The sequence below is a fragment of the Jaculus jaculus genome, chromosome 1, assembly GCF_020740685.1.
Source record: "Jaculus jaculus isolate mJacJac1 chromosome 1, mJacJac1.mat.Y.cur, whole genome shotgun sequence".
Lineage (NCBI taxonomy): Eukaryota > Metazoa > Chordata > Mammalia > Rodentia > Dipodidae > Jaculus > Jaculus jaculus.
Genome location: NC_059102.1, coordinates 302,991,733 through 303,019,585, shown reverse-complemented (window position 1 = coordinate 303,019,585; position 27,853 = coordinate 302,991,733). Strand labels below are relative to the sequence as shown.

The following is a 27,853-nucleotide window of genomic DNA, read 5'->3' as shown; positions in this document are numbered from 1 at the left end:
AAGTTTGGGATGAAATGTTACCTTTATTTTTCTATCTTTGTAGCTGGTATTTAGACACTCTAACTAAGGTTCCATTTCATATTGACTAATTGAGTAGCTACAGCTTTCTTACTTTACATGGACCTCAGGTGTTCTTTTATTTGAAGAATTTCAAATGCCAGTATTGCAAAAGCTATTTAGGTAGGTCTGTAAAATTTCAATTTCATTCAGTCTTCTGTATCTGCCTTTGCATTCAGAAGGTTAATTGAGGGCTGAGGATAGATGTAGTAGTGCCTGCCTTACATTTGCTGAGGCTCGGGGTTCATTCCCCAGCACTGCAGACACTGCACTAAAACCAGCCAACCAACCAAACAAGCAAGTGAAACCTCAAATCTGAAAGGGTAAGTGATTTTTATTGCATACTATTTAAAATCAAGAATTTCTGAGTAAACTATACCACAACCCAATACCAAGGATTTTCTCTAGATAATATACAAATTCTGTTTTCTACTGGGGCTGGTGATAAACCTCTTGATAATGAACTGTGGTTTTTCTAAGTCACTTCTGTGGAAAGATTTTTCCCAGTTGAAGAGAAAATAGATTGAGCTTAATCCTAGGGAAAGAAAATGCTTATTACCATGAGGAGCATTAGGGTTTCGTCCCAGTGGCACAGTAATCTTGCAGTAAGTGTTTGGGGACTAATTAATCGAGAAATGACTCTAATTAAAAAGGAAACTGCTCATCAGCTGCCTGCTCCGTGTTGTTAAAAAGGCCCTGGCTGCTTTTACTTCAGCTTCTGGTACCATTTTCTAGCTGCATATTTCTTGGTCAAGGAGAAAACGTAAAGATTTTTTAGCATACCATATCTTATTGTTATAAATTTTGATATATTGACTATCTGTGAATGTAAATTTATATGAAAACAATAATTTTCAAGTTATACAATTTGGTTGATCTGCAAGGATTTTTTTTTTTTTTTTTTTTTGAGGTAGGGTCTTCCTCTAGGCTGACCTGGAATTCACTATGTAGTCTCAGAGTATCCTCAAACTCCCAGCGATCCACCTACCTCTCCCTCCCAAGTGCTGGGATTAACAGCGTGCACCACCACACCCGGTTTGATCTGCAAGGATTTTTTAATTTCCAGTCTTACTGTGCTTTATAAAATCCTGGAACAAGCCATACTATCTAGAAATTTTAGTAGACATTTGAATATGTGAACATATTTAAATATAAACATACATTTGTCATGCGAGATCAAAGTTAAAAATCTAAATAGCTAGTGAATTCATTTATTTAAATCATCTTGGCATTTCTTTTTCTAAATTTTACTTGTAAGGAGAGAGAGAACATATGAATGAGAGGAAATGGATACCCCAAGGCCTCCTGCCACAGCAAATGAAGCTCAGGTGCATGTGCCACTTTGTGCATCTGGATTTATGTGGGTACTGGGGAATCGAACCCAGGTCATCAGGCTTTGCTAGCAAGCAACCTTTACCTGCTGAGCCATTTGTCCAACTTTCATATTGACATTTCTGATAGCATACCTGTATTGGTTTGACAATTATGTAAAAGGGAATGTTTTAATTTCAAATTTTCACAAGAATGTGTTCCGTATGACACACACATACACTCACACACACACATGATTTCTCCGGTGGATTTTTTTCTCTGATGATCATTATTATTCATCATATAAATTATTTCTTAATTTATCACATGACAACTGATTGTGGACAACTAATGATAATTTTGTAATTGTTCTAAGCATTGCTTTTGTCAATTTTACCTCCTTTGATTTTTGTTCCAATACAGTACAGTTCACCAGTTTTTAAATAGTTAAGTAGATGGATGAATTTGGAACTAGTAAGGACTAGAAACCCATTGTCAATATGGAAAGTATGTATTTTTTTTATTCCCTTCCACCTTTGTATTCTCACTTATCATAGAATCAAATTGACTTGGGAGATCATATATATAACCATGAAAACAGGTCAAAGATTATTGCCTTGTAAGGTTTAAGTTATGTTTTTGTAATTTATGTTTTATGTAACACTTAAATCACCTGGTACTTTACTTTGAGTTGATGGAAAATGAAGGAAGAAAGTCAGTGAATTAAAGAAGTAAAAGATGATTCTGTTGAACAATTTTTCTCTCTTGGGTTTTGGCTGTCTACTTTCATTTTTGATTCAGGCCTCTTCTGTAACTCTCAAAATGTATAGAGGCTTTTAGGAACCCCAAGAACAAGGCTTTTATAGAGCCTAACATAAATATTACTTTCACTTATCTTTTTGGAGTACTGCTCAACCTATCACATTTAAAGCCTTAACATATTCTCTTTCTAAAGAAGAAAAGTCTTGTTTCTCTTCCTTCTTACCACATCATATTGAGAGAAAAAGCCTTTAGAACGAAAGTCAAATGTATTAATTTAACATATTATATAATGGCTGAAAGTAGCTTAACACAAAATGTAGGGTTATGGCAGACCTTCATCCTTACCAGAAATCTACAGTCCTCTAGGAAAACCTCACAAATGCTTTTCTGTGGAAAGGAAGTGCCATATACTGCATGCATTAACTCAAATAGCCACTTTATTGTCATTACCTTTTAGAAATCACTCCCAAGAAAATGAATTCCTATTTTATTTATGATATGTTTAATCACTCACGTAAGCATAATGACTTGAGTCTTGAGTGCTAGTCTAGATTCATGGTTCAATGTTAATAATTTAATTTGGATGAGTGTTTTATAAATGTTACTCTTTATTTAAGACATCTCTTATATTCTAAGTGCTCAAGAGGACTTACCAGTTAGGTTTTATTTTTCATTCCTTGTGTGCTTTTTATCACTTTCATGTTGTTTATATTTGTTTGAGTGTCCAGTGTGGAATTTTGTCTCTGAGGCCTATAATTGGAGAAAAGTGCTCTTTAAGGAAAAGAACTTTTTTTTTTGCATGCTTATGCGAACTTTGCAAAAGCAATGAGGTAAACATATTTCTTTTTCTTTTTTTGCTGGGGAGGGGACTAAGGTAGGGTCTCTTTCTGGCCCGGCTGACCTGGAGTTCACTATGTAGTCTCAGACTGACCTCAAACTCAGAGTGATCCTCCTACCTCTGCCTTCCAGTGCTGCACCAAAGCATGTACCACCATGCCTGGTAATAGAAACAAATTTCTAGGAAATACATTTGTTTTAAAACAATGAAGATTGACCCAAGTTTCATGTCCGTCAGTATCACACACTAAGAAATATTTTTTTTTTCATGTTGGGGTATAATACCGTATAATTGGAAAGAACATGGATTTTTATGTTTTACATGGGATTCAACATTAGATTTCTTCATTCTTTTGCTTTTCAATGGTCATTACAGGTCATCTCTCCTCAGCAGGAACCCCAGTCCTACGGGATGTTTTACATATTGCAACTGAATGAATATTTAGCATAAAGAACAAGATCCAGTTTTAAAAGCTGTTTTTGATGTTCTTCATTCATTCCAGAAGCTTTCTCATTTCTATCATTGCCTCTGAGTTTAGAATACTTTTCAGTGCTTTTTGTAGTTAAGATCTGTTGGTGAATAACATTTCTTTTATTGCAGAATGCCTTTACTTTGCCTTTATTCTTTTTTTCTTATGAACTTTACAGTATGAACAAATTGTATATTGGCTAATGTTAAAGGATATTTTCAATGGATACAGAGTAATGAGTTAATAGTTTTTGCTTTCAGTATTCTGAAGATGTTGTTGCATTTCTGGCATATGATTCCTCATAGAAATACATTATTATTCCATGATTGGTATCATGGTCATGTCACTTGCTCAGGTGCATGAGGCCTCCCACTTAGAAGGATACTGTGTTTGGTTAAATGTTCAGCTATTTCTGTATTGAAATTCTTAAGTTTTTTTTCAAATAGAAACCTTGTATTTTCATTTTTGTCTGCATTTTGTGGTTTCTTCCAATTTGTATGTTAGAAATGTTACCTACCAGAATATCTTTTCTGCCTGTTGGGTACGATTGTTTTATATCTAGAATCCCTGTGTCAGATTAATAAGGACCATCAAGATTTAAACAATTTCTTATTTAAACATTGGACCAACTTTCAAAACATTTTAAGAATATTAAATTCCATTATAATAATGATTTATAGCCCTTCATAGTTTACAAAGTTATTTTCATATACTTTCTAATTGGATCTTTATGAAAGTCCCTAAATTTGGACAGTAATAATTCTCTCCTCTGCTTCACTGATTTTCAAATACAAGTCCGAGGGAACTAATCTTAAATCAGTTTGTAATCATTCTTCTCTGATTACAATTCACTTTAAGGACTGGAGAGATGACTTAGCAGTTAAGGTGCTTGCCTGAGAAGCCTAAGGGCCCATGTTCAGTCACTCTCCAGATCCCATGACATAAGCCAGATGCACAAAGGTGAGGCAAGTGCATGGCTGTACATGCCTGCTAGGTGATACAAGTTTCTGGAGTTTGATTTCAGCTGTATGCCAATTTTCTCTCTCTCTCAATGTCTCACTAAATAAAACTCACTTTAAGATTATTTTTATTATTTTGAGCCATCTCTGTAGCCCTATTATTGGTAAAAGTTTTATATAGTTTGACTTTCCTAAAATGTTTCATAAATGCAATTTTTAATTCTTCAAGATTAAATGAAATTAAATAGGAATCTGAGATTAAATAATATAATTAATCTATCATGACTTTATACTACTACTTTTTTAAGTGAAATATTTGAAGGTAAAAAGATAATACTTTTAGGGGTGGGGAAATAGTCAGTGGCCTAGTATCTTCCATTTAAGTATGAGAGCTGGGCGGGGCTTAGACCCATAGAGTTTGATTCCCCCAGATCCCATGTAAAAAGCTTGGCATGGTCATGCATGTTTATAATCTTAGTTTGGAGGTGGCGGGTGTGGGGGTGTAATACCAAAATCAGAGACATGTTGGGCCCTTTGACCAAAAAAGGTGGGTGCAGATTGAGGGAGAAACCTGGTCTCAAGGGAAGTATGCAGTTGATCAGTAAAGCAGGGCACCCAAAATTCTCTTCTGGCTAATGTATGCATGCATAACAACACATGAGTATGACACACAAACACACAACACATACAAACACACATGCGCAAAAGTGTATTTTTTATTGGTTACAGAATAATCTGAATTTGCAGCCTCAAATTCCATGTCTATTCTATGTTGCACTGTCTTTTGCTTAGTGGTTAATATGACAATGTATAATATACATTTTTATCATAACTGTATTTTTACATTATATTTTTACCTGACTTTGACATGGTAGAAAGGACTCAATAATTTATTAAATTAACAACTAGTGAATCTGTTGGAAATATCCTTTAATGTTATTTAGACTTTATTTTTCTTTATTCTTGTGTGCATAGTATACCATATGTAAAATATTGTTTTATTTCCATTGTAGAGAACACAACAATACTGAAAAAATGTGTTGACTAAATTTAACCACCCTCAGTGCAGTGATCATGTTGATATCGTACTCTTTCTGAACTGACTTATTGCTGCCATGAAATAAAAACAAGGATAAAGTCTTAACACATTTTATATATATATATATATATATCATCATTTACAACACGTTTATGTTCTTTTTGTGTGCATGACTACCATTTTGTTGGCATTATTATTGTTAAAAATCACAATAAATAATTGGAATCTAAGTTCTTATAGAATTAAAATACTAAAAACAGGATTACCATCAATCATCAAAACAAAACCATTGCAAATCCTTGTGAATAATAGAATTTTCTACCTTTTTTGTTCCTGATTTTAGATATATATGTCATAAATCACAGCATTGGAAATATTTTTGTCATACAGAGTTGTCATTAGAATTTGTACACCATTTGTTGACCTGTGTAAGATACTACAGGGTTATTCTTTTTGTGTGTGTGTTCATGCCTGTAAGTGTGTAGTTATGTGTGTTATGTATGGTGCATGCACATGTGTATGCACATGTATATAGCCTGTGTATGTGTGTGTGGAGGCCAGAGGAGAATGTTGAATGGTCTATGCTGTTGCTTATCTGCAGTTTCTTTGAGATGGAATTTCTTCCTGAATTGTCTTGAAGCTGCTGACCAATATATGCCTGCATAGAAACACATGAGTACAACATAGGTTGGCCAAAGAGAGAGCACTAGTGATTTTTCAGTCTTCTTTCCCGTAGGACTGGCGTTACAGTTCTGAGTGACAATGCCTAGCTATTGTACATGGGTGCTGGGGAATACAACTCAGGAAGAATCAGTCTCTTTCTTGTCCTAGGTAGCAAATACTCTTGCTGGCTGACCCATTGTCTAATCCCTGTACTTTTACTCTTTATCAATAGTTTTGGGTAACAACAATGTCTAATAGTCTTTGTATCTTAGTCCACATTTATAATATTTATACCTCTTACCCTTAGGAGTGAAAACCTTTTATGGACTTCAAGATTACTAGATTTTGAAAATTTCATTCATCCTTTCATTTTTGAAACAGAGTCTCCCTATGTAGTACATGCTAACCTCCAACTTGTTATGTAGCCAGGATAGCCTTGAATTTGCTATGTATCCCAGGCTGGCATTTAACTTGTAGTCCAAAAGATGTATGGTCTTGTTAGCATCTAATTTTATACACAAGGCATGACTTCCTTCCATCTATCAATAATTGAACTGGAACTTTTCTTAGTTCCTGTATTTGGCTGAAACATGAAGAATAGTTTTTTTTTTTTGCAATTATATTTACACTTCTTCATAAATTTGTATTCTCATGAAGAATCCCTCAAAATATTAGGAGCAAGTTAGGCATACATAATAGTATTTATTATAATGAATTTAAAAATGTAAATCAGTGGATTAAAGTGAGAACAAACATGTTGAATTGATTATACTGTCTGGTGGCTTTTATTAGCAATTGATTTGAAGCAGTATTTTCTAGAAATGGAGTACATGCACATACTCAATAACAATTGACCATTTATTTTGATTTTGTTTAGGTTATTTACAGCATTTTGTACAAAGTAAAATTTACAGCTATAAAGATGTTCCAGGGATATTGGGCAAAAGTTCATTTTGAAGATTTTCCCCCAAATTTCTATATTTTACACACAGAAAAAAATAATTTCAGTACTGCAATTAGTTGATTAGAAAGTTCTAAGAAGTAGAGCTATATTGACAGTTAAATTTTGTCTACTTGGAAGAAACTGTTGATTGAACGTTTATTGTAATTGTTATTGGTTAAATGGCAAAGTTTTTCTGTATGTTACGATCTGTTCGCCATCATAATATGATGAAGTTTTCTAAGAAATAGTGCCTATTTAATACTTTCACTCTTGAACAGCACCAGTAATTTCCTTTTTCTTTGGGGTATACAGTTGTTCCCAGCATACTCAGTGCCATGTCAGGGGCTAAAATCATCTTGACAGAAGGCTCTAAATTATAAATTGTCACATAATGATATTCAGCCTGGGCAGCACATTTATACAAGGAGTTATTAAGAAAATGTCTTTCCAGTCTATTATTATAACTAGAATCCCTCACATTTCTACAACCATCATTTGGTACCCACATAATATTTCCACAGGTAAGCATTTAAACCATTAGAGCATTAAGTTGACAAACATATAACCACAGTAGGGATATGAGATAAATGGTTTCCCAATCTTTTATAATACTTCTATCAAAAGTACATCTTTATATATACCTTGGCCCTGATAAGGCTGCTGAGAATTGGAGAGTTAAGGTTCTGTCAGAAGACAAAATTACAACAACTTTAGTTTAAATGCCTGAATTGATTTTTATTTTTTGTTATAGAATTTGGCAATTTGTCACAATATAAATGTGTGTTCAGATGAGCTGAGCAGAGGAGGTTGGATTTATAGAAAGCAAATGATTGAGGAATATAGAAACAGAACACAAAATGGATGAATTATTTCAAAGAGCCTTCCTTACAAAGGTTACAGCAGAGTATACTCCCTCTTGTGTCAGCTGAAACTGGCTTGTTTAGGGACTTGTCTGTTAGTTTTTATACTGATTTCTAAGAATGCTAGATAACAGCTTGAGTTTGAATTGCTAATATGAATGATTCCACCTTTAAAGATTTATTTTTGACAACTTTTTCATGTATATAATATATTTTGATTATCTTGTCCCCCTCCTACTAAACCACTTCTTCCTAACTAGTGCCACTTCTACTTTAAAGTCTTCATTATTTCTTTTTGTGACTCATTGAGTTTAATTAGGTTTGCTTGCATGAGCATGGGTGGGAGTTATTTATGGAATATAGGCATAATTTACCAGTGTCTACATAACTGAAGAAAATGTATCCCCTTCCCCCAGCACCCATTGAATGCCCAATAACTCTTCAGAGATGGATCGGGCCCTCATGAGACCTTTTTTTTTTTTTAAATTTATTTATTTGAGAGCGACAGACACAGAAAGAAAGACAGATAGAGGGAGAGAGAGAGAATGGGCGCACCAGGGCTTCCAGCCTCTGCAAACGAACTCCAGATGCGTGCGCCCCCTTGTGCATCTGGCTAACGTGGGACCTGGGGAACCGAGCCTCGAACTGGGGTCCTTAGGCTTCACAGGCAAGCGCTTAGCCGCTAAGTAAGCCATCTCTCCAGCCCCCTCGTGAGACCTTTGACCATCCATGAGAGAATATGGAGAAGTCTAGTCTTATGCAGGTAACAATAGCCACTGTTGGCGTTTATGAGCATGAATCATGTCATGTCTAGAAGACAGTGTTCCACCACATCCATGCCCTTCCTCTGGCTCTTAAATTTTCTTCCTCCTCTTCTTCATTATTTGTTGAGCCTTGCAGGGGGTAACATAGATATGCTACTTAGGACTGTGCACTCAGCACTCCCTTATTTTTAGTACTTTGAAAATCTTGATTTTTCCTATCAATTACCACCTCCTGCAAAGAGAGTCTTCTTGGACCAAAGCTGAGAACAGCACTAATCTATGGCCATAAATATAAATATAAATATAAATATAAATATAAATATAAATATAAATATAAATATAAATATTTAGAAGGCAGTTTTATTGGCACAACCCATTCATTTAGCTAAAAACCACTAGTAGCTTACCTCCAAGGGCCTGTTACCTCCCTAGACATAGATTTTTATTATTAGGTTTTCAGTGCCAGGCATTAATTCTCTACCACGTAGTAAGTCTGAAAGCCAATCAAACTGATTCGATTTTTGTTTGGTCTATTGGGCCTAGTACGGAGTCTCAGTTTAAACAAATAGTCTGTTGTAAGGTTTATTTAAAAAGTCCATTGTCTTGATAGATAAAGACATGGTACCATAAATAGTACAATTATATGTACTATGTTATATGTTGTACATAATAGGTAATAGTACAAGTATATGATTACAGGAAAACGCCAGCCTGAGGATTTACCTAATTGTAGTCTTATAAGCAAATTCAGGATATTAGCTTTTAGGAGTTTGTATATTTTTTTCACTACAAATATTAATTAAATGCTAACTTAACTTTTGTGTTACAGTTTTTGCATAGCCAATTAAGTCTACCATCTTATTAACATCTATTTTATAAATCATAGGAGAAATCCCAGGAGAATCGACTTTTAACTTGTTACTTTTCTTTGAAAAAATTATGTTATTTTTTAAAATATTAAAAATAACTGCTATGAATAATTTTTTACTTAATTATGCTTGTTTACTTGGATTTTGTAGCCCTGAAAGCAGGTAAAAGAAAGTGCTTGGGATAATTAAAGGATAGTAACATTTTGTGAATACAAGCAATAGACCCACATTAAACAAACTTGAGCCTGGGTATGGCTATCACATGAGAAAACCTGGAGCATTGCAGAATTGAAACTGGCATTGTGAGATATAGGTAATATTCATAGGAAAATTTAATCTTGGTGGCTATATATTAATGTGTGAACATGCATTTTATTTAAGGTTCTATCATCTAACCTACCCATTTGTTAACACTGTTCCATTGTTCTGTTTAGAGGTTCCCAAATTCCCCAAGATGATTGTTGAGACCAACTTCAGTCATTTTTTTCTTTGATCACAAATCCCTCTGATTAGAAACATTTTCTTACTGGGCATCTGTCAGTTTAGCAACTTCTATTTCTCTTTTAGACTTGTCTTGAAAACAACATAATCAGTTTATTCTTTTATTTCTCAATTTCTGTCTCTTAAAAGTGATTATTTTTTAATGTTTGGTGTTCTTACTTGTTCTCTGTATTACCTCATCACTTGAGCTACTTAGCTTTGCCTGGTGAAAAAGAAAGTTGTACTGGCAGATGTAGGTTAAGTCATTTTATTTGTCATTTTTCTCATTCTTCTATAACATGGAAAGATGAAAAATGTATTTTTAGCTTCTTTTCTAAAGTGCTTTATATTCTAGGTAAGTTTAAGCTACCTTGGTTTATGATATTTTAAGACAAGCTTCAGCTATATAAAATAATTTTTATGCTGATTATTTTACAGGAAATGAACATGTCAGTCAACCTTATTTAGTTATCAAATAGTATTACCTTATATTATTTGCCAGGTACATTGCTTGCCACTGAAGATAATAGCAATGAAAGAAATTCTCAAAGGAGCTCAGCCTAGTGAAGATAGAAATGTACTGGAGCCTTTGTTACTTACTGAATTGAATTAACTAGTAAGACTGGGTAGTAACTAGTAAGAAAATGGTAGATATGGTGACATATATCTGTAATCCTAGCACTCAGGAAATATAGGGAGGAAGATTAGGAGTTAAAGGTCATCCTTAGCTACATAGTGAGTCCTGGGATACATGAGACCCCGTTTCAAAGACAAAAATCACCAAGCAAATTATTTTAGACCTCTGCAACAGGTTCGTCATGAGCTTTGGTTTAAAACACTCCTGGTCCAAAGCTCAGCAGGTATCATGGTATCATTTCTGTTGATATTCTATCCTCCATGACATAATGAATATGATCTGGAGTAAGCCATATACCATGTTTTCAGTCAGTAATGTCTTTGTAAAGTATTATGCAGTCTTGGGAGAAATATGCTGAGGCAGAAGAAACATATTCACAGATGTTTATGAAATATTTATGGTAGGTTCCATAGGTAATAAAAAGGTAAACAAGACAGTTTTCTAGGCGTAGAAGCTTTCAGTACATTGTTTGGAGTGGATGGAGGAGGTGGAAGAAGTTTGAAGAGGCCGGCTTAACTATCAAGACATTCCATTAAGCCAGGCATGATGGCACATACCTACAGTCTCAGCATTAGGGAGACTGAGGCAGAAGTTTCATGGCAAGATAAAGGTCATGCAGGTCAGACTTCCAAGCCAGCTAGAGCTATAGAATGAGACCCTATCTTAATCCTTCCCTCCTTAAAAAAATGATATATTTTTTTAGTGCTTTGATGCAAGGACAAGTGTGTATTTAAAAGAACATCCTGTGATTATTATGTTTTCTCTTGTAATTTTTTTCTTTTTGCATTGATGTATCTTTGAACATTTTCCATAAGTTTAATAGATACTGTATGTTGAAAATTAGACTACTTTCTATGGCGGTGTTTTCTCTTTTACTTATATTTCCGGAGCAATTGCTTATCATTATCAAAACCACCTTTTGAATACTAATATGTGCTAGAATTTTTTCAATTTTGATTAATATATGAAACTATTTCATGGAGTGAAAATTCCTGAAAGATTCTCATTGTACCATTGTTGACTGTATGTGTTTTCTCATTATTTTTATGTAAATAAATGGTGACAGAAATTAAATGTGGGGCTGGAGAGATGGTTTAGCGGTTAAGCACTTGCCTGTGAAGCCGAAGGACCCTGGTTCGAGGCTCAATTCCCCAGGACCCACATTAGCCAGATGCACAAGGGGACGCACGCGTCTGGAATTCGTCTGCAGTGGCTGGAGGCCCTGGCGCGCCCATTCTCTCTCTCTCTCTCTCTCTCTCTCTCTCTCTCTCTCTCTCTGTCTGCCTCTTTCTCTGTCTGTCGCTGTCAAATAAATAAATAAAAATAAACCAAAAAAAAAATTAAAAAAAACTTAAATGTGAATTCTTCATATTTCAACTCTCATGACATTAATAGAAGCATATTATAAAAATAAAGTGCATATTTACCATGTTATTTTAATGTTATGAATATCTTCTTGAAATTACATTTCTGAACATGATATTGACTGACAGCCAATCTTGCCTCCCCCCCCATCTCGCTGTCTCTCTGTGTCTTATTTAGGCATGCTTATCAGGTCATGTGCTTTCAGGTAATTCAGTTTTCCCAACACAGTTTTCTAATGCATTGTAAAAATTTGGTATATGATGTGGTGGTATTTAATATAACCTTCACGTGGTACAACATTTACATTTTTTAAATTATTATTTTTGTTTTGTTTTGTTTTTCCGAGGTAGGGTTTCACTCTAGCTCAGGCTGACCTGGAATTCACTTTGTAGTCGCGGGTATCCTCGAACTCATGGTGATCCTCCTACCTCTGCCTCCCGAGTGCTGGGATTAAAGGCATGCACCACCATGCCCGGCTAACATTTATGTATTGAAATGTTTGTTTTGATAGTCTGAAAGAAATTAAGAATTACATGACTCTAAAATAATGTTAAATGCTCAACAAATGTTGACACTAACATTGCAGAATTTGTTATGAGAATGATGAGATTGTCCAATTTACCTTCCAGTAAAGCTTTAAATTTGTTTTGTCTTTCAAGGTACAGTTTCACTCTACCTCAGGCTGACCTGGAATTCACTATGTAGTCTGAAGATGGCCTTGAACTCATGGTGATCCTCCTACCTCTGCCTGCCGAGTGCTGGGATTAAAGGTGTGTGCCACCACACCCGACAAGCTTTTACATTTTTATTGAAATCAAAATTAAAAATTGAAAGCATAGAAGGTAGATACATAGTCTCCTTGGACTCAGGGTTGAGAAATATTTAAAAATGTATAACATATACACATCCACAGGCAACTTTTTTATGTGACAGAGAAAAGTAAATAATCCAACAACTGTTATAAAATTTGTCTTATAGGAACTGTGTGGATATAAACCAACATTGTGAAATATTGTGATCAAATAAATTATTTAATAAATCAGTTTTATTTTTCATTATAATTTAAGAACCTTATATTCAGTTCTGTATTGCTTTTGAATGTTCTTAATTTTTTCTTTGGTAAAAATTAGTAAAGGTGATTTTTTTTGGATTATGCTAATAAGCACAGAGTAAAAATATTGCAAAGTTTTGTAAATCTCATCAAAAGGGCAGTTATAGTTACATTATTTTAATGGAAGGTGATGTAATTGTATTAAACTTAGGATTACAATAATATTATTGGTCATAACTAATGATTTTCATTACCAAGGAAGTTAAGGAAAGGAATTTGTGTTTTTCAGGGTAGTCCCTTTCTACTGAATTACCAGGATCTATGTTAGATATTGACAAGAAGCCTTATCTTGCCAACAAAAGTTGCAACTCTTCTTGACTAGGTCGGAGGAAACCATGTTTATCCTTCCCACCCAAAACCAGTCTATTCTGAAGTCTTCTTTATTTACTCATAAAATCAGCCAGTCACTTTAGCAGAAAAAGGAAATAAAAAATGTATGAGTTAAAGGTCATAACAAGGCAGAAGGGTATGAATGAATGAATGAAAGTGTGTGTGTTTATCATTCTTTCTATTCAGTCGTTTTCAGTTCATGAATGATGAAGAAATATGCTCTGTTCACACCATACATTTCTGCATTTGTTGCCAAACCATGTTCATTTGATTGTCAAGGAACTGGGGTGGCTAAAGATTTCTTGATTTTTCCAACATACAACATGCTAATATAAATTTTTATTTCCCATCTTAGCCATGTCTAGGAAAAGACATTAATTTATGTTGTTTCCTTATGTAAATCTTTCTAAGGCTTTGTCATTGTTCATGAAACCTTTATAAATGTTCCCCTTTGTGAGAACAAGATGACAGAACCTTGAACAATACTAAGGAGCAGTTGGCCTTCAGTAAGTTTCTAATCTAACTGAACTGTAACTAGAAGAATCTGGGCACAGGTTTGGCAGTAAGTAGACAGTGTCTAACCTTTAGTGTACTCTACAGCAGCATGGTAAAGACTGGGTTTAAGAGGTAAGTCAGCAAACTAGAAAACCTAAATTCCAAAGAAAGCGAATGCTTGTGTTCAGTTTTTTGAGTGAGCATTTCTTGCTCTGTGCATGGAGGGTTCTCACAGCTATACAGATATGCAGATAGATATAGAATTAGCAATGTAGAAATGGTAGTGCAGCTCTTATGCTGAGACTTTTGTTTTTCGTTGTTTGATTTTGGTTTCTAGTGATGACTTATAAAGACAAGAGCAAGAGTATTTCAAGTTTTCTTTGAAAATTGACTCATAGCTGTTGTATTCCATGCCAAGTTAAGTTTGATTATCCTACACTCATGACTTTTTAAAATTCTAGTTGCTATAACAACTTTGATATTTTTTAATTATTTTTAGCACTTCAGTTGCCATAACAATAAGATATCTTAAAAAATAACCATCTTCTTTTATAAGAAATTTTCATTTTAATTAAAATAAATTTGAATGAACATTTCTCTCCTCTAATGTAAACCTATTATTTAAATGTGATTATGCTTTTCTATTATCATACAGTTTTAAGACTTTTAATTTACAAATGTGTTACCCCATAAAGCAAGAAAAACTATTAACCATAAAAATACACTTAAGAAAGCTTAGGATTTACTTTTCTCTCAATATTTAAAAATTCATTTGAAATATTTTTAGTTCCATGCTAAAATAGTAATATCTCACTCATTCAGAAATATATGGCAATTTAGGACTAAACTATGACACTTCACTCAGAGCAATTCCTTTTATTTATTTATTTATTTTTCAATATTTTTATTTATTTACTTATAAGGAGAGAGAGAGGGAGAGAATGGGGTGTACCAGGTCTTCCATCCTCTGTAAACAAACCCTAGATATATGTGCCACTTTGTGCATCTGGCTTTACAAGAGTACTGGGGAGATGAACCTGGGTCACTAGGCTTTGTAGGCCAGCTCCTTAACCATTGAGAAATCCTTCCAGCCCTTCTAATTTATTTTTTGAGAAATAATTCTTAGAAGTGTAGTTTCTGTTAATTAAGCCACTTGAAAAGCTTTTGAATGGCAAATTTGAAGAGGGAGGAGAAGATACTGTTATGTTTGTTAAAAATACATAGCCAGAAATATATGCTATTTTGTAGTACCTGGTTACTTATAGAAACACAAATCTCTTTATATATATGCAAATATATATATACACACATCAAGATGCATTTTGATTAAAAAGTGTTGTGTTTTAAATTTTTACTGTCAATGGTAGCTACAAGGTTTGAGTGTATTACAAGTTTTCTAATGGTTATCAACAATGGTCCCAGCCTATTAGGAAAACAATAAATTTTACTCAGAATTCTTGGTTTAGAGGTAGAGTAAACAATATGGCTTATAAAGTTTAAATGTAAGCCAGGCGTAATGGCACACACCCTAATTCCAGCACTCAGGAGGCAGAGGTAGGAGGATCGTGATGAGTTCAAGGCCACCCTGAGACTACATAGTGAATTCTAGGTCAGCCTGGGCTACAGCAAGACCCTACCTTGAAAAACTGGGAAAAAAATTTAAATATAAAAGTAGATAAAGTAAAACTGAATTAAAAATATTAGGGCTGGGTATGGTGGTACATGCTTTTAATCTCAGCAGCAAGGAGGCAGTGGTAGGAGGATTGCCATGAATTTGAGGCCACTCTGAGTGAAGTGAATTCCAGGTCATACATAAGTGAATTCCAGGTCAACCTGGGTTAGAATGCACAATTCTACCTTGCACAATTCTCTTAATTGTTTGGGAAATATTGTATTCATGTAACAGATTTTTCTAAAGCTTGAATAATTTTTGTAAGCCAGTGCTTTTAACCACTGAGCATTTTCCTAAGTTAATAACTTTTGTATTAATGTGTTGTAATTATGGAATATTCTTAATAAGTATGGACAGATTTAAACAATGATTTTCCCCCCAACAATAATATTTTAAGGCTGCATTTTTCAAAGAAATATTAAAGAAAGTAGAAACTCATTAGAGAAAATATTATTACTGGCTACCAGTGGGTGTTTAAGGGGAAATTACTAAACAAAAATCCCATTGGTGATAAAAATAATGTTTTAAAAGTTATTGTCAGTGAACTTTGAACAACTTGTAAATATGTTTTGTTAATATTTGCTTTGAATTTTATTTATTTATTTGAGGGAAAAAGGGAGAAAAAGAAGGGGAGAGAGAGAGAAAGAATGAATGGGAAGCTGGGTGTGGTGGTGCACACCTTTAAGCCCAGCACTCAGGAGGCAAAGGTAGGAGGATTGCCATGAGTTCAAGGCCACCCTGAGACTACATAGTAAATTCTAGGTCAGCCTGGGCTAGAGTGAGGCCCTACCTCAAAAAAAAAAAAGAAAAAAAATGAATGAATGGGCATGCCAGGGCCTCTAGCCTTTGCAGGTGAACTCCAGATGGATGCATCACTTTGTGCATTTGGCTTTCAGTAAGCACTGGGGTTGTTAGGATCTTCAGGCATCTGCTGATAACTACTGAGCCATCTCTCCAGCCCTGTGCTTTACTTTCAATATTTAGTTTTCATACCTAACTTTAAAAGGTAGGTGTCATTATTCCCTTTTACAGATGGAAACTAAGACACATGGAGAACATTACACACCTATGTCCTCATGTATACTGAATACAAGTATTATTCTAATTCAAATGTTTTTGATTTCAAAATCCACTCTGTGCCGTATAAATCATAGTATCTTTTAACCTTCAAACTTAATTAATGTTTATTGATCATAGTAACATACTTAGGGAGAGAAATATGGAAAGAAAGATTATAGTATACATGTTTCATTCTGATATTGTGCACACTATTTTCCTCAATTAATTTAATAGAAAAATTTTATATGTATGGATTCTCCCTATAATATGTCCTGTCCCCCCACCACCACCACCTGAGATAGGGTCTCACTCTCACCAAGGCTGACCTGGAACCCACTCTGTAGTCCTAGGCTGACCTCGAATTTACAGAGATCCTCCTCCCTCTGCCCTCTGAGTGCTGGGTTTAAAGGCATGCACCACCATGCCCAGCTCCAATAAGAGTTACATGTACTTGTAAGTTAATGTATATTTTTTCCATTTTCCTTTGTAATTGACTGAATTTAATAGAATCTATCAAAGGCTTTACATACTTGGTCAGTTGCCTTAGATCCCAGCTAGATAAAGCATTCTTTAAGAATTGTATAGGGCTGGAGAGATGGCTTAGCAGCTAAGGTGCTTGCCTGCAAAGCTCAAGGACCCAGGTTGTATACCCCAGTTCCCATGTAAGCAAGATGCACAGGGTGGCACATGCATATGGAGTTGTTTTGAGGTGGCTAGAGACCTTTTCTCTATCTACCTCTCTTTCTCCCAAATAAATAAATAAAACATTTTAGTATAAAAATGATAATAGGGCTGGAGAGATGGTTTAGCAGTTAAGGCATTTACCTGCAAAGCCAAAGAATCGTAGTTCAATTCTCCAGGACCCACGTAAGCCAGATGCACAAAGCACTCTCATAAATAAATAAATAAAATAAATATAATAAAAATATTAGGGCTGGAGAGATGGTGTAGCAGAATTGTTTAAGGTCTTTTCTTTCTGTGTCTCACTTGTGCTTGAGTAGACAGTTTAGTAGCCTTCATTCTTCATGAAATAGTGCTTTAGAGGGGTTTTCTATTTTTCTTTCTAAATAACAATGAATATGGTTTTCTGACAATATTTTATTTTTCAGTTAAGTAATTTAGTGTTCCTGTTTGGTGGTTTTACATAGAAATGGAGTACTTGCTACGTTCACATGCAGTCACAGGTTTGTGATCCCCTTTGGCTTTTTTTTTTTTTTATTACAAAGGTCTTAAATATTGCAGCTTGATTAGTTTTGACCAGTATGCATGCAAATGGACCATGTCTCACAAGGTACTGAATGTTTCCCTCTTGCTTAGAAGTTCCTTGATATTCTTAGTATTCAGTTATAGATTGTGGCCATTTTCATGCACACGCACATGCGTGCAGATACCTATGCATGTACATTCGCACGTAGACAGACAGACACAACTCTGTCAACTACTGCTGGCATGTTTTGCATCAAATTCATTTTATATGTTATGGAAATTAATTTAAAATCATGCAGTGTACTCTTTGAGGCATTGGTTTTTTTCTTCAGTGTTTGAATTTATCTGTTATTGGTTTTATTCCTTTTATTGGTAATGAGTATTCCATAATATGGACGTATACAGTTTGCTTATCCATATCCTTGGTGATGGATGTGTAGATCGCTTCCAGGTTTTGGATATTTAATTGTTTTCTTTTTTAATAAAAAGGCTATACACATAGACCCCTTTTCTCCCGCCCTGTTTCTGCTGAGGGTCTTTGGTGGTGTTTTTGGTATTCATTGTGAGGACAGACAGGCTTTATCAGTCTCTACAGGGATGGGGAAACATGGTGTCTCAGGCTACTCCTACCCACCCTGAGTTTCTTACAATTTTTCCACCCCCTTTTCCATGATACTCCCTGTTTTCTTAAAAAAAAAAAAAAAAGCCATCCATGTGCTTGTGCTTTGAGTGTACTTGTCATTCATTTCAACAAAATTTTTATGTACAGTTTGTTAAAGTGATCTTACTTCATTTTCTTACCCAATGGATAACCAGTTTATTCTGATAACATTCATTGACAAGATTTTCCTTTCCACTTGGCTTGTTTTAGAATTTTTGTTGAAATTCAATTGACCAAGTGACTCTAGGTTTATTTTTGTGGTCTTCACAGTGTTTGCTGTTTATCTTCCACCAGTCTCTTACCACCATGGTTTACAATAAATTTGAAACCAGGCTGGGACATTCTTGACTTCATTTTTTGTTTTCTTTTCCAAGATTGTTTTTAGTATCCTAGAGTACTAGTGTTTACATATAGGATTTAGAATCAGTAGCTTGTTATTTCTAGAAAAATGCCTACAAAGATTTTAACTGGAATCACCAAAAAGCTACCGCTAAATTTTGGGAGAGCATTCTTAATAATGAATATTCTAAACCAAAAGACAGTATATCTCTTTCTTTACTTACTCTCAATGTAATTTTTAAATTTTAGAAATAGAGATCTAAAATATCTATTATTAAGTTGATTCTCATATTCTACTTTATAGGTTTATATCTTTTAAAATAATTTCATATCCTTTCATTTGTTGCAAACATATATATTAATTATTTTTGCATATTGACCTTGTATTCTGACAAAATGTACTTATTTATTCATGTTCCAATGGGCTTATGCATAAATTTTTAAAGTATTCATTTGTATAGTCATATCATCCTTTTCTTGTATGGCTTTTATCTTTTTCTTATCTGTTATGCTGGTTGATACCTGAGTTAAAAAGTGCACAGAAGTAATGAGAAAAATCTTTTTCTTGTTCCCATTTATGAAGAAAAATCATTTAGTATTTCACTGTTAAATATTGTGTTTGATGTAGGTTGACTCATAAAGTGTCTTAATCAGGTCAAAGATGTTTTTCTCATTGGTTCCTCTAAATTTAAATTTTGCTGAATATTTTTAATTGTTAATTATTTGACTTATAATAAAATGAAGTTAGTAAATTTGTTTTTTGCCTTTGAGAGGTTGCTACATCAGCAGATTGTTATGTATATTCCTTCTATGGGTTTGTTTTCTAGCACTTAGACCAAGTGGATTTAAAGCTAAACTGGAGGGCTGGAGAGATGGCTCAGCGATTATGCCAGATGCGCAAAGTAGTGCATGCAACTAAAGTCCATTTATAGTGGCCAGAGGCCCAGGTATACCCATTCATTCTTCCTCGCTCTTTGCAAATAAATAAATAAAATATTTTTAAAAGACTATACTAAATACTGTATCTAAAATGCATTGATATTTATTGTGTAGCATTTGAGCTTCTTAAAATAAGTAATTAGTTATTTGTGCTTGCTTTTCAAAGCACTAGTGAAATTTTATGTTGGTTTGAGTTTACATAGAGATATAGGTTACTTATATTGCTTTTTTTTTTTCTTTTTGGTTTTTCGAGGTAGGGTCTCACTCTAGCCCAGGCTGACCTGGAATTCACTATGGAGTCTCAGGGTGGCCTCGAACTCATGGCAATCTTCTACCTCTGCCTCCTGAGTGCTGGGATTAAAGGCATGCACCACCACGCCCGGCTTTATATTGCTTTTAATTTAAATATATTGTAAGGTTAATTTTTCCCACACAATTTAGTCATATTTTCTATTTTTTTCTGTGAAGCTTATTGTATGAAGTCATTTAAGGGATTGCAAGAAATTCTTATTCTAAGCTTCACAGAGAGAAGACTTTGAAATTTTGTCCTCTCACTGATTTTACATATCATTTTGTATGCCTTATGTGAAAACTATATTTGACAATTATTTTTTTTCAGTTTCTGTTCTACTGCCTAATACTATAATGTTAGTATTTGAGACTCACTGGCAAGTGAAACAAGTATTATTCCTTCCATGCGGCTTAAAATTTAGTAAATAAGACAAAACTAAATAAAATAATTACAAACTGTGATATGTTAATATTGCAAATAATTATTAACTATTCTCTTCCATGTGTGAACTCAGGTAAGGTTTTTCAGGTGATAAGTATTTGAGCCTAGAATAAGATTTCATCTGAATTAAATGAAAGAAATATGACAACATATTAAGTAGTTGTTATGAGTATCCTAGGTATAGTAGGGATCACATCAAGGTTATGTGAGTTTGGGACTTATGGAGATGTGGTGGGGAGAGTTTCCTACTCCTGGATAACCTAGAAGAGAAATGAGATTTGGTAGCATTACAGAGAGAAGATCATATTAGTTGTTTATCTTAAGTATAAAACCCTTAAAGCATTTTAAGTAAGATAGTGATGACACATTTTTGTTTGTATTTTAGAAAAAGTACTCCTGTCATAGTAGATGGAAGAGAAGCCATAAGCAACTCAGACAGAACAGATTGCAAGCCCTTGCAGTTGTCTGAGCACAGGGTGATGTGCTAGCTTGCCCAGGGTATCAATAGAGGTGATGCAAGCAAGCTAACTGTTGAGAGAAGTAGTTTTGTAACTGAAGCTTCCTCTTAGATATTTCCTGGTTAGCATTCATCAGTTGAAAGAAGAGGGAAGTAGTTGGTGATGATAATAGTGAGTGACAAAACACCTATTAACTTGTAACATGAGGAGAATGATGCCTAATAAGAGAACAAAGAATGCTATGTGTAATGAGATATGTAAATATCTACTAGTGCTCTTTTGTTATTAGTGCTCCAGAGTAAAATTAATTCACAATATATCCAGATCAGAAAAAGGGATAGAGGGCCGAAGAGAAGGTTCAGTGGTTAAAAACACTTGCTTACAAAGCCTGACAGCCTGAGTTTGAGTCCTCGGTACCCATGTAAAGTCAGATGCACAAAGTCGCTTGTGTGTCTGGTGTTCATTTGCAGTGCAGAAGACCCTGGAACATCCATACTTACTCTCTCTGTCTGCCTCTTTCTCTTTGTCTCTCTCTTCCTCTCAAATAAATATACAAGTAAAATAAAAAAGAAAAGAAAAGGGATAGCCATGGAGAAAGCCAAGAAGTGATGTGGTCAGTTGCTAAAAAGAGAGAAATTGTCTTATTGCAACTCATGCAACATTTTCTTTTAAGTTAGTGGAAGGAAAGGAGGAGTTTTAGTTGTCAAAAGCACTATTTCTTCAACTGTTTTATATTATTATACATCTTTGGAAGCTGTGTAATTTTGGATTATTTAGAGTATTTTCAGATTCAGATTTTTGCCAGTGATTTGTGGGGTTTATTTTGGAAATAAACATGTCAAACTAAAGGAATCTAGTGCTTGAATCCCCTAAATGAGGCGGTTTTGTTTTGCCAATCTTTTAATTTAGAACTACGAAAATTTAAACTATTTCTATGTCTACATTTATTTTAGTGATTTAAATTCTAGTGCTGTGAGGTGTAGTAGTTGATGACACTTAATTTTTTAACTGTTTTGTCATAAAGCATAATACTTAACTATTCTTGATATGGAAGATGAGACCTATCTATAATCATGAATACTTATCAAAGACAATTTTATTCTTTTTTTTATTTTTATTTATTTGAGAAAGACAGACACAGAAAGAAAGGCAGAGAGAGAGGGAGGGAGAGAGAATGGGCACGCCAGGGCCTTCAGCCACTGCAAACGAACTCCAGACACGTGTGCCCCCATGTGCATCTGGCTAACGTGTGCCCTCGGGAATTGAGCCTCGAACCGGTGTCCTTAGGCTTCACAGGCAAGCGCTTAACTGCTAAGCCATTTTCTCCAGCCCCCAATTTTATTCTTTTTAAAAATATTTTATTTATTTATTTTTGAGAGGGAGAGAGAGAGAGAAAATGGGCACACCAGGGCCTCCAGCCACTACAAATGCTCTAGATGCATGTGCCCTCTTGTGCATCTGGCTTTTGTGGGTCTTGTGGAATCGAGCCTTGAACTGGGGTCACAGGTAAGCATTCAACCGCTAAGCCATTGCTCCAGCCCAATTTTATTCTTAATGCTATTTTTTAGTAAAGAATATTAGGTGTGATCTTGATTAAGTGTTTTTAGTTGTTTCTACAAGTCAAGATGTTTTTATATAAAATTGGACTTTTTAGTTTATTGCACTATTTTCACCTTAATTTCCTGATTCATTTTAGTCCTGAAAAAAGTTTTCAACTTGTTCTGTTATTTTTAAAAAATACAATAGAAGTTCTACAAAATAAAATTTTTATTAAAAATGTACATGTTTTCTTCCCACCACCCTCTTTTGTCAGCCTTCTTTGTCCTCTTTCTAGTGAACCTATTTTTCCTATTTCTTCTTTAATATTGATGCCTTTTCTTTCTGTCCTCCTTCATCATCCATGACAATCTCTTGGTGCACCCAGTATTATGCAGGTCTTATGCAGATAACAACAGTTGCTGTGTGATCATGAATACCATGATTACTTTATATCTGTAGAACAGCTTCCAGTGCATTCTTCCACATTATTTGGCTCTTAAATTCTTTTGTTAATTATTTTATTTGTGTGTGTGTGTGTGTGTGTGTGTGTGTGTGAGAGAGAGAGAGAGAGAGAGAGAGAGAGAGAATATGAGCACTCCAGGGCCTTCAGCTACTGCAAATGAACTCCAGACACATGTACTACCTTGTGCATCTGGCTTATGTGGGTCCTGAGGAATTGAACATGGGTCCTTTGGCTTTGTGGGCAAGCACCTTGATCACTAAGCCATCTCTCCAGTCCAGCCCTTAATTCTTTCTGCCATCTCTTCCACTATGGTTCCTGAACCAGTGGAAGGTATGAGATGTCTTACGTGTTGAACTCTCCACTGTCACTGTTTCTCAGCACTTTTGTGAGTGTTGCATCTCTCTAGCAGTCACACCATCTGAAAAGAGATATTTCTCTAATGAAAAGTAAGAACAGTGCTAATATATATGCATATTTGGACATATTTAGGGGACAATTTGATGGTCATAACATACTCATTTATTCAAACAACAATAACTTCCCTGCCAGAGACTGATACCCACCTAGGTATATACTTTTGAATCGGTTTCTGAAATCAGACATGAATTTATTCACATAGAGTGCTCTTAAATTGAATTAAAATGTTCTTTCACTTAAAAAAACCATATTGGACACATAGAAGTAATGGCCACATTTAAAGTAAGTGAATAGTTCTATGTAGTAAGTCAAACTAAAGACATATATTTTTATAGGCATCAAGTATTTGAACAAATATTTATTATATTAAATATGCATAGCTCACATTCTATATTACAAATTTTTATAGTCCTTTGACCTTTTGAGCACATTAGCATAAAAAGTGGAGTATACAGGAGCTGGGAAGATGGTTCAGCAATTAAAAGTGCTTGCTTGCAAAGCCTGCAACCTAGGTTCAGTTCTCCAGCTATCCATGCAAGTGGTTGCTGCAGTGGCATGAGGCCCTGGTGTGCACACACATGTGCAAATAAATAAATAAATCTTGAAAGTGAACTACACAGTAATTCTATGCATGGTAATATATGTAGTTTTCTGGGATCATAGTTGTCCTCACATATATCTCCAAATAGCTTTTTGTAACATGGTTGTCTAATACTTTGTTGTATAGTTTGGAATATTTAATCTCAAATGTGTCAATTTGTATGGGTGTGATAAGGATTAGTAAATTAGCATAAATGACTTTTAATGAAAAATACTATACTGAGTATAGTTGAAAATAGTAGTCATCACTTGAGTTCAGGACAACTTGGCTGAGTTTTAATAATTAATAAGTTTTTTCTGCCAATGAGCATTAGATTACTGCTGACTTTTTAATGTCATAGTAGCTTGTGGTAGTTTCTTTACAATATTTAAAGGTATATGCTAGCTTTTCCCCCATACTGCCCATAAGAAACCATCTTTACAATGCCATAAGGAAAATATCTCCAGAAGTTCATAAATGCCATTAACATAATGTGAGGATTGGTCAGTTCTATTGTCGTCTTTTGTCAATCTTCATCGGAGCTTGCAGTGTAAGTCTATAAGCCTGCATGTGCCTGGCAACTGTTACCTAGTGACAGTTTCAGCTGCAGTAGCCATTGGCTGTGCTGTTGATTAGGGCAGGAGGACCGAGTCGAGTCACCTTTTGGATGGTGAGTTCTTCTGCATCAGCTCGGGATGAGGAGGAGGAGCAGTGCTCCGGCTCAGGTGGAGGCAGTGAGACTAAGAAATTGTAAAGAATCTCCTGGTAGCATCCTGATAACTGCATCACTGTAAATGGGACTTCTGAATCTAGCAGCTCAGCCTAGCAGCTGATAAGAGTGAATGTAGGTGAGAAACATTACCTTATTTCTGTAACAAGAGAACTATTTTGTGATAAGAGAAACTGTACAAGGAGGAATATCCTGAGGCTGTTACAAAAGAAGAAGGACTTCCCTGAATGATGTGGCACTGCAGGAGAAAATAACTTTGAGAAGAATGCTTTCTATTAAGCTGCTGCATTGTTCCTGAGGAAATGTTTTTATTTCTAGTGCATGCTATTTCTTCAAAAGCTATGACAACACAAGAGTGACAAGAGACTCTCTGAAATGCTTATACTTGCAAAAGACTTTGGCAAATGTTAACCTGCTGCTAGAATGACCTTGGAAGCCTTTCAGATGGATTCTGTTCTGCCAATATTTCAGTATTTCAAAAACTTGATGTTTTGAGGAATTTTAAAACAAGACTATCTTTACAGCCTACTTGATGGCCCCTGTTTTAATTGAGCTATTGCTCAAAATAGAATGCAGAAATAGAAGAGGCATTTTCTTAACATATGGCTGCTACATAACTGCAAATATAATAAACAAGGTAATTTTCCACTTTCAGAAGCTTTAGTTAAAGTAATGCTTTAGTGTGTTAATCACCTGATGGAAATAGATAGAAAAGTATAAAGAAATAGAATATAAAGCCTACTAGAAATACTTAAGTAATAAGTAATGGCAGCATTTTCAGTAACATTAGCTCAGTGTATAGGGAAGATTCTATTGCTGTCTAAATTTTATCTACATTTGCATATATGTGAGATTGGCAATATCTCAAACAACAAAGGTGAGAAATTACTTTGAGGTCTGTATCTTATTATGCCTCATTATAAGGTGGCATATCAAATAATAAAAGTTTTTCAGTTATAAATGCTGAAATTATGCATAAGAATATTTTGTTTTGAAATAGAAGAGGTATAAATTACTGTGCTGTTTGTAGCAACAGAAACTATAAATGGATGAATCTAAATACTTAAAAATGAATGTAAAATTGCAACTTCAGAAGTCTATCCTATTTTTTAGGTGTTAATGCACAAATTTATTGTATATTATCTTCCATATTGGAAATTACCTTTTTTTTCATAAAAATTATTTGGCTCCATTGTGCCTATGCAGAGATGAATATTTTGTAATTAACATTGATAGAGTTGTTTTTCTTTCCTTTAAAAAAGTAAAAGAGAAATGAACATAAAGCAAACCCACTAGCCTCAAGCATAGACTGAGTCCATGGGCTCTTTGTTTCATAAACATTATTTTTGGTTTTCCAACCATAGCGGAGATATTAATTATTTAAATTCTAAAGTATGGATGCATTTTTCATCATAGATGCAGAAGAAGCCTCAGACAGTTTAAGGTTGTCTCTTCTTACTTTCATTCTAGTTGGTCCCTGAAAGACTACCTTTCTTAAGAGCATAAACAGCCCACAGAAGCTTTTCTTCTTCCGGGCACTTGATTTTTTTTTATTACAAATTCAACTTTTCATAGTACTAAATAATAAATCCATTTTCTGTAAAGTGCCTTGTGTCTGCAAAAAGTTGCATGATAGCACCGGAGGGAGCTAATCAGAGACCTCTTTTCACCTTTGTAGCTCATCCTCCTCCCTTATCCCCCAAAGCTGAGATGTGTCACTGGTGAAGAGACCTGAGCCCATTCTGGGATGCTCAGCTATAACAGAAGTGCTGCCACTGTCTGCTGGAGCAGGTTCTTAGACTCTTGTGGGCAGAATTTAACAGATGCTGGCAAGGGCACCTGCTTGCTGAAGCCACACTGCAAGTTTCCTTAATACCAAGCCATGAATGTATCCAGGGGCACTGAATGGAAGACCCTGAACATGAGCAATGACATCGTGAATGTGTCTGAGCGCTACTCCTGCCCACTTGGATTTGGTCACTATAGTGCAGAGGATGTCTGCATCTTTGAGACAGTTGTTATTGTCTTGCTGACATTTCTAATCATCGCTGGGAATTTAACAGTTATCTTTGTCTTTCACTGTGCTCCACTGTTACATCATTATACGACCAGCTACTTCATACAGACAATGGCGTATGCTGATCTCTTTGTTGGAGTTACCTGCTTGGTTCCTACTCTGTCCCTTCTGCACTACTCCACAGGTGTCCACGAGTCATTGACTTGCCAGGTTTTTGGATATATCATCTCGGTTCTGAAAAGCGTGTCTATGGCATGTCTTGCGTGCATTAGTGTGGATCGCTATCTTGCAATAACCAAACCTCTGTCCTACAATCAACTGGTCACCCCTTGTCGCCTGAGAATTTGCATTGTTTTGATCTGGATCTACTCCTGCCTAATTTTCTTGCCTTCCTTTTTTGGCTGGGGGAAACCTGGTTACCACGGTGACATTTTTGAATGGTGTGCCACCTCTTGGCTCACCAGTGCCTATTTTACGTGCTTTATTGTTTGTTTACTTTATGCTCCTGCTGCCTTGGTTGTCTGCTTCACTTACTTCCACATTTTCAAAATTTGCCGGCAGCACACCAAAGAAATAAATGACAGAAGGGCTCGATTCCCTAGCCATGAGGTAGATGCTTCTAGAGAGGCAGGACATAGCCCAGATCGTCGCTATGCCATGGTTTTATTTAGGATAACTAGTGTATTTTACATGCTATGGCTCCCGTATATTATTTACTTTCTTCTAGAAAGTTCTCGTGTCTTGGACAATCCAACACTATCTTTCTTAACCACCTGGCTTGCTATAAGTAATAGTTTTTGTAACTGTGTAATATACAGCCTCTCGAACAGTGTTTTCCGGCTAGGCCTGAGAAGGCTTTCTGAGACAATGTGCACATCTTGCATGTGTGTGAAGGATCAGGAAGCACGAGACCCCAAACCTAGGAAGCGGGCAAATTCCTGTTCCATTTGAAGAGAACTTGTGTCATAAATCTAATGTGATGGTGGTTTAGGATTGTGTTTGTGATTCACCTGGAAGTTTGCCACAAGAGAAATATTTATGTGAATAGTGACTATGAAATGAAGGATGAGATTAAAAGTCTCCGTTTC

At 35.1% G+C, this 27,853-nt stretch overlaps 2 protein-coding genes across 6 annotated transcripts in view; both read left to right on the top strand.

Moving 5' to 3' along the window:
* Rabgap1l (RAB GTPase activating protein 1 like) overlaps positions 1 to 27,853 on the top strand; it is a 682,536-nt gene that overhangs the window by 226,465 nt on the left and 428,218 nt on the right. Inside the window, exon 1 of one of the 5 annotated variants that reach the window (XM_045141716.1) lies at positions 365 to 380. The exons of the other annotated variants lie outside the window; for them this stretch is intronic. The gene's annotated coding sequence lies outside the window, so the exon portion shown is untranslated. Of the gene's footprint in view, positions 1 to 364; positions 381 to 27,853 lie in introns of those variants that run through there. 5 annotated transcript variants of the gene reach the window in all.
* Gpr52 (G protein-coupled receptor 52) lies at positions 316 to 27,740 on the top strand. Its single transcript, XM_004658771.2, has 2 exons — positions 316 to 380; positions 26,427 to 27,740. The coding sequence occupies exon 2, from the start codon at positions 26,631 to 26,633 to the stop codon at positions 27,714 to 27,716; it is 1,086 nt and encodes a 361-aa protein (XP_004658828.1). The 5' UTR covers positions 316 to 380; positions 26,427 to 26,630; the 3' UTR covers positions 27,717 to 27,740.

Coding starts and splice junctions, on each gene's coding strand:
- Gpr52 (XM_004658771.2), top strand. CDS start 26,631: ATGAATGTATCCAGGGGCACTGAATGGAAGACCCTGAACATGAGCAAT.